Source organism: Lutzomyia longipalpis, chromosome 4 (genome assembly GCF_024334085.1).
Source record: "Lutzomyia longipalpis isolate SR_M1_2022 chromosome 4, ASM2433408v1".
Lineage (NCBI taxonomy): Eukaryota > Metazoa > Arthropoda > Insecta > Diptera > Psychodidae > Lutzomyia > Lutzomyia longipalpis.
This window is the reverse complement of record NC_074710.1, coordinates 8,902,383-8,914,035: the sequence shown is the minus strand read 5'-3', so window position 1 is coordinate 8,914,035 and position 11,653 is coordinate 8,902,383. Positions and strand designations below refer to the sequence as shown.

General features: G+C 39.9%; 2 protein-coding genes across 2 annotated transcripts; one reads left to right on the top strand and one right to left on the bottom strand.

Moving 5' to 3' along the window:
• The first annotated feature begins 576 nt into the window (after window positions 1-576).
• On the top strand, window positions 577-2,168 carry LOC129796149 (CAAX prenyl protease 1 homolog). The gene is made up of 2 exons (XM_055837916.1): window positions 577-790; window positions 861-2,168. Exons 1-2 carry the CDS (start codon window positions 701-703, stop codon window positions 2,112-2,114), a joined length of 1,344 nt encoding a protein of 447 aa, XP_055693891.1. The 5' UTR covers window positions 577-700; the 3' UTR covers window positions 2,115-2,168.
• On the bottom strand, window positions 2,115-11,587 carry LOC129796027 (uncharacterized). Its single transcript, XM_055837675.1, has 6 exons — window positions 11,418-11,587; window positions 11,245-11,356; window positions 9,371-11,185; window positions 9,153-9,287; window positions 5,265-7,067; window positions 2,115-2,383 (listed from the first exon to the last, which is right to left on the bottom strand). The coding sequence occupies exons 1-6, from the start codon at window positions 11,585-11,587 to the stop codon at window positions 2,186-2,188; spliced, it is 4,233 nt and encodes a 1,410-aa protein (XP_055693650.1). The 3' UTR covers window positions 2,115-2,185.
• Window positions 11,588-11,653: the final 66 nt, after the last annotated feature.

Below are 11,653 nucleotides of genomic sequence, written 5' to 3'. Positions count from 1 at the left end.
TTAAGAATCGAATTGGTAGCAAGTACCAGTAAAGTCCTCCGGTATTAAGGAAAAAAAATGAAATTTTCACGAAACTTGTACCAGACCTATCAGATTAAATAATCAGTCATGATCTGAGAATTCTATTATTATCAATGAGCCTGATCGATATGTGCCAAAGGGAAGTTTCAAATACAAAAAATAAGAATTTTCAATTTTTTCCTTGAAAGTTGAAAGACATAATTTTAGCTGAAAACAGAATTTCGCATTTTCTGGCTTTCCTGTTCATTTCGGAGCCAATCTGAATGGATTTTTAGGTTATTCCGTACCTACAGGTGCGTCAATGTGGCCGATCGATATGTGCCAAAGGGAAGTTTCTAATACAAAAAAAATCAATTTTTTCCTTGAAGTTTAGACCTACATGATCACTTTGTCTCATTCGCAAGGACTTTTGACCTCACTAAAAGATCTTTCCGTGTTTTATTTCTTCAAAAATATTTTACGAACGATGTTATAAAAAGAATTAAATCAATTTTACTGAATATTTTGGTAAAATTTTTAATTTACATACTAATAAATCTTACCAAGTTTTACCACATTTACCAAACAGAACGTATTAATTTTTTCCAGCACAGCTGCTGTCGTGTTTTGCTTGAGAAAAGGAAGAAAATTATTGGCACAAGAGCCTCAATTGTAGTAAAATTTTACCAAAAAGAGAAAAATGACTGTGTCCAGTGAAGTAGCCCTGTTCTCAATCCTTGGAGTAATTCTCATTGAGAATGCTTTTGAGATTTATCTCTGCCTGCGGCAGGTGAACTAACCTCACATTTCCAGATGTCCGGAAGTTCTGATGCAATGTTTTCCTGCTTATTTTCCCGCAGATTCGCGTGTACAAGTCCTCAAAGAAGATCCCACGGGAGCTGGAGGGTGTCTTGACGGAGGAAACATTCCACAAAGCTCGTGTTTATGGGCAGGACAAGGAGGAATTCTCTGTTTTCCAATCAATCATCATGCAGCTGCTTGTTGTACCGCTGGAGCTCTATTTGGGTTTCTTCGCGTACATTTGGGCTGTTTCGGAGAGATTCACGGATGCCATTGGGTTGGATGGCAGGAGTGAGGTCTTTGTCAGCTGCATGTTTGTCCTTGTGCTCAATGTGATTAACTTCTGCAAGGATTTACCTTTTAAAATCTACAAAACCTTCGTCCTGGAGGCACGACATGGGTTCAATAAGCAAACTCCCGGATTCTTTGTGAAGGATCAACTGAAGGGATTGGCAGTGGCCAGTGCTTTGGCAGCTCCCATTGTTGCAGCTGTTGTGGCTATTGTCCAGAGTGGTGGGGAATTCTTCTTTGTGTGGCTCTGGGTGTTCACGAGTGCCGTCACCCTGCTCCTCATGACCATCTACCCCAGTGTCATTGCTCCCCTATTTGACAAGTACAAACCCCTCGATGAGGGCCCCCTGAGGAAGAGCATTGAAGACCTCGCGGCATCCCTGAAGTTCCCCCTGAAGCAACTCTACGTCGTGGAGGGATCCAAACGTAGTGCCCACAGCAATGCCTACTTCTACGGGCTCTGGGGCTCCAAGAGAATCGTCCTCTTTGACACACTTCTCCTCAACAAGGGCGCCCCCACGGATGAGGGTCTCAAGGAGGAAGAAAAGGGCAAAGGGTGCGAAGATAGTGAAGTTCTGGCCGTTCTCGGGCACGAATTGGGTCACTGGAAACTCGGACACATCACGAAGAACCTCATCATCATGCAAATTCACCTCTTCCTCCTCTTTGCCGCCTTTGCCTTCCTCTTCCGCACACCTGTCCTGTATCAAGCCCTCGGATTCCCCGAAGGTGTCCAACCCATACTCATTGGCCTCCTTGTTGTCTTCACCTACGTCCTGGCACCCTACAATGCCATCATCAGCTTCGCCATGACCATCCTATCGCGTCGTTTTGAGTACCAAGCCGACGCCTTTGCCCAAAAACTCGGCTTTGCAAAGGAACTCGGTAAGGCCCTCGTGAAGCTGCACGTGGACAATCTTGGCTTTCCCATCTACGATTGGCTCTACTCCGTGTGGAATCACTCCCATCCCACACTCCTTCAGCGACTGGATCGTCTTGCCGGAGACAAGAAAACCAAGTGATCTGTGTACTTCAGCATTTAATAAATAAATAAAAAAACTCTCCTAAAAAATAAATCTTCCGCCGCACCGCTTTAGTCGTCTGTTTGGAACTTCCGCAGAACATTGAGGAGGAAATGGAAGCGCACTGTTATCTGTTCGCGCGTTCGATCCCCCATTAGCTCCACAAGTCTCTCAATGACCTCCTCCTCGGAATCCAATTCCCCATTTATCACTTCCAGAATCATTTTATCCTGATCCCGAGTCCACGTTACGTCTTCTTCGCGTTCAATCTGAAAGCAAAAAGTAATCCCCTTAATAATATTTCCAGTAAAGTCTTCTTTATCTCTCTCTTTGCGGAATTTTTATTTTATCACTTTGTGATAATTCATAAGCCTCGTGTGGTGTAAAGGGGTCTTATCTGGCGAATAATTTGTGTTCTAGAAGCGAACATTTCTTTGTATTCCGAATTAATGAGAAACTCTTAATTAATTAGCAAGAAAATCTCTTTTTTTCAGTAGTTTTTAGCTTCATAAATTGAAATAGACAGAAATCATAATAATGACGTCATTCCTGCCATTTTTGGGAGTTTTGATCGAATAGAAAGAAAAAGATCTTTTAATTTATTAATCAAAGGGCCATATTCAGCGTAAAAAAATTCTTTTATTTTTATGATAAAAGGTCATTTTGGTATTCCGCGTAAAAGATAAAATAATTTTGGTTTTCATCATAAAGAACTAGTCTCCAAACTTTTATAAAGTCTCTAAAAATAAGAAGGAAATAAAATAGAATTGGAATTCAGGGTAAAAGTTTTTATCGAGTTGTTTTTTTCTTTTATGATAAAAGTGAGTTTTGGAGGTCCTTCTGTGAGCGTTTTAAGCTATTTTATGCCGTTTAACACTTAGAGGATTTATGTGGACACCGTGTCCATTTCGAGTTTTTAAATCGTCATAGATTAAAATGTATTGAACCTATCGTGATAAATACCACGTCTATGTGTAGGGAATTTCAATTACTTTAAGTTAGGCTAAAGAAAATCCGGAAAATATTTTGCTTTTTAAAAGATAATTAAGGTCAAAGTCGAAAATATACGCGGAGGATGAAAATGGTCACCGTGACCAACGGTTTTTTTTTCGAAAAAAATCGACGCGCCCGAAGATTATGAACCATACTCCTGTGTTAAAAGATAGGAATATGGTTCATAATCTTCGGGCACGTCGAAATACTCTTTTGCACAATTGTCAAAGTGTTGTTTACTTTTTTTTTACATAAAAACTCCGAAAAATTCAATACTTAAAATAAGCAAATACAAGGATTAATCTAAAAAAAACCCTTCAGGTAGCCTCCATAAATTGTTTTCTTTTGAGATTGATAAGTGATTTCAGCGCACCCATAAAAACCAATATTTCAGATTGTCTATCGATTTCAATCTTCTATTATAATATTTTTTTATCCAAAATTTGCGCGAAGCGCAATAAATCCTCCCATTAATTGAATAAAATATGCACGCTTAGTTATTTTGCAAATGCAATCTTCCATATTTCCTTGAAATATTTGAAAAAAAACCGTTGGTCATTCTGTCCAATTTCATCCTCCGCGTAAGTGAAAATTGCCCGGTCCTCCGAGTGTTAATGATGTAAAAAATTATAATTCTGCGTAAAATATTTTTTTATCTTATAAAAGATTCTTTTGACGATTTTTAAAGTTCATAAAATAAAAGTAACAGCTTTTTTATGCTGAATATGGCCCAGAATTGCGAAATATTTCGAACAGGAGCGTCGTTAGGAATGTATTCTAAGGGATGGTTTAAGATTTTTTTTAAAATTCTACTTAACCTTTGGAGGATTTTGCTGGACATAGTGGCCAATTCTACTTTTTTTTTTCAATCGCTACAGACAGAATAAAAATCTATTGAATATTTTGTGATAAATTCAACATATTATACATGTGTGTAGGGAATTTTAATTACTACAAGATCGTCTAAGGAAAACTTGGGAAAAAAATTACTTTTTGTGAAAAAATTAGGATCAAAGTTTTCAGGTTAGAAATCTCGATACTCCAAATGTCAAAGTACCATAAAATTAATTAAAAAAAATGACTTTAGGAGTCCAAATCTATTAAAATTACGATTAATAAGGTACTTAATAATGAATATCAGCCATTGGATTCTTTTTTTTAACATTTATTTGTGTAATTCTAACGTTTTAAATTCTGATTCTAACTATTGTATTTTTTTTTAACTATTGACGTTTATTTTCTAACATTTTACGATTATTCTGACGTGTTAATGTTTTTCTCCTTATGCTTGTGCTCTGACGTTCAACGTACCTTGATGTTTGACATGCATTTTTTGACGCTTGACATTTATTTTACCGTTTGACACTTACTTTAACAACTGACGTTTATTTACTATAATGTTTGAAATTTCTTTTAAAGTTTGTCATTTATTTAAACTGTTGAGCGTCTGATCTAACACTTAATATTTCCTTATTAATCGTAAAGCGTTCGTTTGTTTGAAGTTTATTTTAACTTTTGACATTAATTTTAACTGAAGGGGGAAAGCCGAGGGATAATTTCTGTATTATAGATTTCTTAACGACTGTTGGACATTTGTTGCGTCTTATTTCCTCTCGACTGCGATGCCGATTGAATAAATTTCAACAAATATCCAACAGTTGTTAATAAATATACATTAATTTTAACGTTCAACTTTTTTTTTCCAAACGAATGAAAAAGAAAAAAAAAACTAAATTTCGAGATTATTAGATTCAATATTAAACTCTCAGTTGTAATTCTTTCTTCAAAGAGCCATAGCTTCTGTATCTACTCTAAAATGCAAAATTTTCTAACGTTCGATGTTTCTTTTCTAGCATTTCACGATTTGCTTAAGAGATTGCCATTTGTTTAAACATTTAGCGTTTTTGCTATGAATTGACGTTTCTTTTCTAACGTTTTTGACATTTTTTATTTATTTAAAAAAATTCTTTTAATTTTTTCTTAATAAAGCATAAAACTGCCTGACCTAAATAAATATGATTGTTTAGACACCCAAACACCCTTCCTAATTACGCCCCTGATTCCGAATAAATTCCCCATTAAACCCGAATATGCATTCTTTGCATTCCAGATAAGCACCCCTTGATGAGAAATAAAGAGTTTTAATAAGTTTCCTACCTTTTCAGGGATGATCTCTTCACCTTTTTCTTCCTCTTCTCCTTCCTCCTCCTCTGGGGGCTTCTTCTGTCTCGTCCTCTTCTGCTTGGGTGGCTTCTCCTCTGCCGTGAGGAACATCTTTAGCCTCCGAGCCATTTCAACGGCTGAATTTGTTTCTGGCGCCTTCGTGGCCCCCTTTCCGCTGCTCCTTTTGGGCGATGTGGGATTTTTCTTCCCTCCTGCTGCTTTCTTCGGCGATTGCTTCCCCTGAGCCACCTCCTCGGCATTCTCCTGACACGCCAGCACCATTTCCGTGGTGATTGCATGTGGATTTAGGCGGTATGTGTGCATTTTAAGCGTAGCATAGTCACAGAGTTTTGCTGGACTTTCGCCAGAATGACCCTCTTTTGTGCCATCTGTGGATGTGGAAGCAATCGCAGCACCAGCATCAACGAGTTTCAGCCCCTCTTGAATCTTCAAATCCCACGCTTGGCGAATTTCATGAACACACCTTGTTGGGCTGCGCGGCTCACGGTCATGCGGGCGATTGTCCACCTCCTGACTGGCCATGAAGGATAATTCCGCAGGGAGGAGAACACGATTCCCATAGTAAATCCGTCCCTGCATGTATTTAATGGAACACGGAGGGTTCTCAAAGGGATCCTTCATGCGTTCCCCGTGCACTTCCTCCGTGAGATGCATTTGTGCCTGCTCCTCCTCCGTGACGGGTTTTCGCAGGGAAATCACCTCGAATTCATCATTATCACTCACCGGAGGACGTTCAGTGGGGAAAAGTTGCAAAAACCAATCGGTGAGGAGTTGATTCCCCTTGAGGAGTGGCAGGAATTTCGCCTTAATCTTATCCATTGTGAGTCCTTCTTCGCGCGTCAACTCATTGAGGCACGCATAGACTTTCTTCAGCTGATGCGGCTGCTTGGCCAGGTAGATGTTAATCCGCGTGAGGAATGTGTGCATATTTGTGAGGATAAAATGCTCAAAGAACTTCCCAACTTGTGAAGCATGCCCCGGTAGGAGGAGTGTGAGGAACAGCTCAGCCAATTCCGGATGATCAGGGAGGAATAAATCTTCGAGTCTGTAGTACAAATCAGCCACTTCCTCCTTCCCAGGCTTGAAAGTATTGAGAATCGTGAGGAATCTCTCAAATTTATCAAATTGCCTCGCAGCCTTGAACGTACATTCAACCTTCTCGAAGAAATTCCACGAATACACGGAATCACGCTGCATGAGATCCTCACTGCGTTCCGGAAGGAGAAGCAGCCTATTGCTATCATGTAGGCGATGTTTGTGTCGCTTCTGCTCAACAGCTGGCTTCTCATCTTCTTCCACTTTCACCTTCTTCGGCTCATCCCCATCATCGGGATTCTCCATCAAATCACTCAACCTCTTATCTGCTTGCATTGTTTTATGCAGAATCCGGAGGAAAATATCAAATTCCCAGATAAATGTGAAGATTTTCGATAGAATCGTTCGATCCTGGAACGCAGAGAGCTTCACATCCAAATCCCGAAGATAGTCTTGCAGGAATTTCTCAAACTTCCCCCTTAGCCCGACTTTGGGCTCTTCCTTTTGGGATTTTTCAAAGGACTTCTCACCAATACTCACAGCCAGGGATTCATTTGAGAAGATTGTCACCTGTTTCTCCGGATCACCTTCGTCGTCTTCTGATGATTCCAACGAGATATTGCTAATGTTTCCCGGATTCTTCTTCAGTGCCTTCACTCGCTGAATTAACTTCACTCTCTTTCGCTTCTTTGTCAACAACTCCTTGTCTTTTTCGAGGACTTTTTGGGCTTTTAGTTTTTCCTATGAAAATTAATTGTGGTTGTTTACAAAATTTCACACTCAGCTGGACAATGTTTTGGTATGAAGTTTGCTTCATATCAGATTATTAGTTGGTATACCACAATCGTGGCCAACACCAAGTATTGTAATCGTTGGAAAAATCGACCCCCTTAGATCATGCTTAAACTTGGTATGAGCACGTTTTAGACATCCCACAATACGAAAATGGTGGTTTGCCTTATAGCTCGAGAACGGTAAAGATAGAGACCTCGGTTTGAAATTTTCAAAAGAAATGTGAGTGTAAAATTTCATTTTTTCGCATTTTCAAAATCCAAGATGGCCGCCGTCCGCCATTTTGAAATACCTTCAACCAGTTCCCTTGCAGCTAGAGGCCTGAAATTTTAATATGTTGTAGAGCTGAGTGAGACATTTTCATCAACAATTCATACTTGAAAATCGGTCAAGCGGTTTAGCAAATATGGCGACATAAAGCAAAAAGTGTTTTTTCGATATAAATCGAGAACGGCTTGACCGATTTTGACCAACTCAGGTTCAAATGAAAGGTTTTAGAAAGCCCTACAACTGCGTGGAACATTCCAAGTTTCAAAAATTGCCGCTTAAGGCACTAAAATCAAAAACAAAAATTGCCTAATTTTAAGGTGTAATGGGCCTTATTCAGCGACCAAGAAACTCCTGAAATCTTTGAATTTTGTACTGAAATTTCAAGATTTCAAGCGAATTTCAAGGATTTCTTGGTCGCTGAATAAGGCCCAATATCTCCGAACATCTGTTATTGTTTTTCTTTAAATTTTGATGTGTAGTAGCTAGACTCCATATCTTTCACCAGCTCGAAAATGAAGAAAATCTATGACGCCGTTTAGAAAATATAACCATTTGAAAAATTTTTGAATCTGAAAAGTTCTAAAGAGCCATATCTCTTGAACGGCTTGTCCGATTGTATTCAAATTAGTATCAAATTAAAGGTTTTGCAATTCTCTACAACTTTCTGAAACATCAGAAATCTCTAGCACTATTCCTTCAGGCCAAAAAAATGCATAAAACTGATTTTGTAAAACAAAAATCCGCAATTTTGTGTTCTGGAGGTGACCTTGAAATATTTATATATAATAAAGAAAGGTCTGTTTGTTGGTAATCGTCGTTCCGACTTTTTTTTATACAAATCCACACCGTTTATCCGATCGCGATTAAATTTGGTACAGAGGCTCCTTATATCAGGCGCTTTCGAGTGGCCGTATTCATTTTCCCCCCAAAGCCCCCCTTCAGGTAGCCCCCATAGAGATTTCATGCAGTTTTTGCGAATTTTTGAATTTGGCGCTTAAAGTTTTGTATGAAAATGATTTCTTCTCTTTCCGAAATTTTTCTCCGGGATTTATAAGTGGCCTGAATCAAAACATCACAATTTTTTTCCTCTAAAATTTGCGCGAAGCGCAACAAATCCCCGCGAAGCGGGGCGAGGTAAATTGGAGCGAAGCGACAATTTACCTCGTATCGAAATATATGTCAGATTATAGCTTATTTCAATACCTTTCCATAATTAGTCACGAAATTTCTGTAGGTCTAATAGAAGTTGTGATATGAGCTTTTTTGTCTTTTAATTTGATGAATTTCATAAAAAAAATAAACTTACAATTACAACGCTTAGACTGACCCCTCCGCGTTGTGGTATACCAACTCTAATAACTGGACGCGTTATGATTGACTTTTTTTTGTATTGAAAATTATTTTTCTTTCCATGAAAATTTAATAATTTTATCAGAATTTTTAATAAAGAAGCTTAGAATTACAGAAATTCAAGAAAAATTGATCTAAAAATGATTTTCTTCATCGTTGAGATGTGTGAAGTTTGCAGCAGAAGCCCGGCAAAGGCTACTTTGACTAAAAATTCATTCGTCTAAATAAAATCGATTGAATTTGCTGGAATTTTGTTCCAGAGGTTGTGAAAAATTAAGGAAAAAGGAGAAAATTAATTTCTTCACTGCAAATATCGTCGCTTGTTGCTACTTTTGTCGTATAACTCTCAAAACTCCATATGAAAAAAAAAACCTTTGCAGCAGCAAAATAAGTGAGGTTATGTTAAACATTTACCTTCTTTTGCGCCAAAAAATACGTTTCCCAGTTTTTGGGCAGGCAGCTAATGGGCAGATCCGCGAGTACTTGATTTGGATTGATGCTCTCTATCACATGACAAACAGGTAGAAGACGTTTGTTCTTAAAGTAGAACTGAAGGAAAAAAAATGAAAATTCGTTTTAAGGTCTTCTCCGGGAAATCATTCCGGAAGCTTCCTTCTCAGAAATCTTCTTACCTTTATGGGATTCATGACTGGGGATTTCTTTTGTCTTTCGATAACTGTATAAATTTGCTTTGGTGTCCTCCATGGGCAGATGTAGAGATGCATTTTATCACAAATCTTCCTTCGACTTAGCTCAATGTTCTTCTTTTGGTTCTTCGCTTGTTCCTCGAGATCTGTTTTGATGGTATCGTAGAAATGCATCATGATCGCCGCCTCGTGATGATGGAAGTTGTACTGGAAATTATACAGCCTAAATGGGATGTTTGGCAGGAGTTTTGGGTATAGGAATACCGTGGAATTCAGCATGAGATTCATAATGCGACTATTGAATGTTTCCTTATTCCACCGCCTAAGATTCCTGGATGTCTCCTCAATGCTCATTTGATCCCGCAGCTCTCGCATGAGTGTGGTATTGTCCTCATTGACCACATCAATCTCCCTGCGCCAGGAATCACACAATTCAATGGCTCCCTGCAAGTTGATGGCATTGAATGTGGAATGCCTGTTATTCCTGGCCACATCCCAGAGTTCCTGAAGCATTTTCCTGGGTTTCTCCGCTTCCTGCCACAACCGGGGATGGGAATAGGTTTGAATGTAGTGCTGAGTGTTTAGCTGAACGTGCATCCGGAGCTGCTGTGCCAAGATCTGCCGTTGGAAGTCCGTAAAGCCCACATGATGTGGCTCAAATACCTCAACCGGCTGTACTTTGGCCATCTGCTGGTATTTCAGCTCAATCGCCTTGTACAGGATCTCTTTGGGTGATGACATTGTGGAGAGATTAGCCATCTCTGTGAAAGGTTCGCAATAGGTGAAACTTCGTGCCTTTTGACTCTCAATATCCAGAGAATTGTCCAGGACGCTGGACATATCGAGTTCTGGGGCATTCCCGTAGGCCATTGGGGTGGAATGGGTCATCATTTGGAGGGCTTCTGATGGTTCCGGAGAGGCTTCCGTGCGATTCTTCTGGTACTTTGTTGGTGTTGGCTTTGTCCTTGCCCCACCAGCTTCATCCTCCTCATTGATAAGAGGGCAGAGAATTGGTGTGGAAACATCGTCGTCAATCCCATCAAAGAGTTCCGTCATTAGATCACTCAACTCCTTCCGGCTAACCTTCACTTCACGCAACTCCTCCTTGTCCAGCGGAATTTGATCCACAGCCACGTATTCCGGATCCGCTTCCTCGTCCTCCTCGTGGGTCTCATTGAGCGTCAATGGGCGACGGAATTGATTGAGAAATTCCTGCCAAACATTATCCATGTCGCAATCAAACTCATACATGTCCGTCGTGATGTCCGGAGGGACAAAAGTCTCCTCAATATCCTCAATTGGGGTCTTTGCGAGGGAAATTTTCGATCTGGTGCCCAAGGCAGGTGGCCTAAAGGGTTCCTGGGCATTTTTGCACGGTGACGGAGTAGCGCAAATCTGTGGGATCTTGAAGAGGCCATCTTTTGTGTACTCCACGCCATCCTTGGCATCTGGGGTGGCCATTGAATTCCACACTGGAGTCGATGGTTGGGAATCAATGTCCGAAATTGAGGTATTTGTGTCGTCATCTGAGTGAAAGTCCTCCTCGGAGGGTTTGTACTCCTCATCATCCTCATCCTCTTCCGCCAGATCCTTCATGAGCATTGCTGTCTCAGATTCCTCCTGAGTAGCCTTCAGGGTTAACGGGACAATCGACGGGAGGTGTTTATTGAGTTCCTTTGCCTTCAATCTCGTTAATTTTGGCATTAAATCTGCAGATTCCCGCACAACTTCTATCTCCTCCTCTGTTTCCTCCTCCTTTAGTCTCACCATGGCCAGGACGTGATCATTTGATACAACTTTCTGTGTGAGAAAAGGTCAAATAAACGTCTTTCCGGGAATAAAGTGAGGTTATGTCATACCTTGAGAATCTTTCTAATTTCCCCCGGAGAGAGATTTTTCATTGCACTCTGTTCTGTGTCATCTGCTACTTCCTCCTGAGGCTTTGCATCAACTTCCGGTGGCTTTTTCCGACTGAAAAGATGGAAATTTCATGGAAAAATGACAAAATTTGGAGGGAGAACTTTCACCTCACCTCTTTATTCGTCTCTTTTTCACAGGTAAATTCGTGCAAATTGTTAATTTATTATCCGAATCACTTGAGAGTCCTTCCAGATCTTCCATTGCAACATCTTGTGGGCAATTTACAGGGATTTTCGTCACCTTTTCACCCACTAAATCTTCCCGCACAAAATCACTCGACATTGTTTTTGTTTATACGATCAGCTGATTTTTTTGGAGACATTTTTCTGTAAATGACTTTGGAGACTT

What these genes read in the sequence shown, in the direction of transcription:
- LOC129796027 (XM_055837675.1), bottom strand. Translation starts at nt 11,587, where the DNA reads ATGTCGAGTGATTTTGTGCGGGAAGATTTAGTGGGTGAAAAGGTGACG. An exon ending in AAAAAGAGACGAATAAAGAG is followed by an intron (nt 11,357 to 11,417) that starts GTGAGGTGAAAG and finishes CCATCTTTTCAG; the next exon opens with TCGGAAAAAGCCACCGGAAG. An exon ending in AAGAGATCATCCCTGAAAAG is followed by an intron (nt 2,384 to 5,264) that starts GTAGGAAACTTA and finishes TTTTGCTTTCAG; the next exon opens with ATTGAACGCGAAGAAGACGT.
- LOC129796149 (XM_055837916.1), top strand. Translation starts at nt 701, where the DNA reads ATGACTGTGTCCAGTGAAGTAGCCCTGTTCTCAATCCTTGGAGTAATT. An exon ending in TTTATCTCTGCCTGCGGCAG is followed by an intron (nt 791 to 860) that starts GTGAACTAACCT and finishes ATTTTCCCGCAG; the next exon opens with ATTCGCGTGTACAAGTCCTC.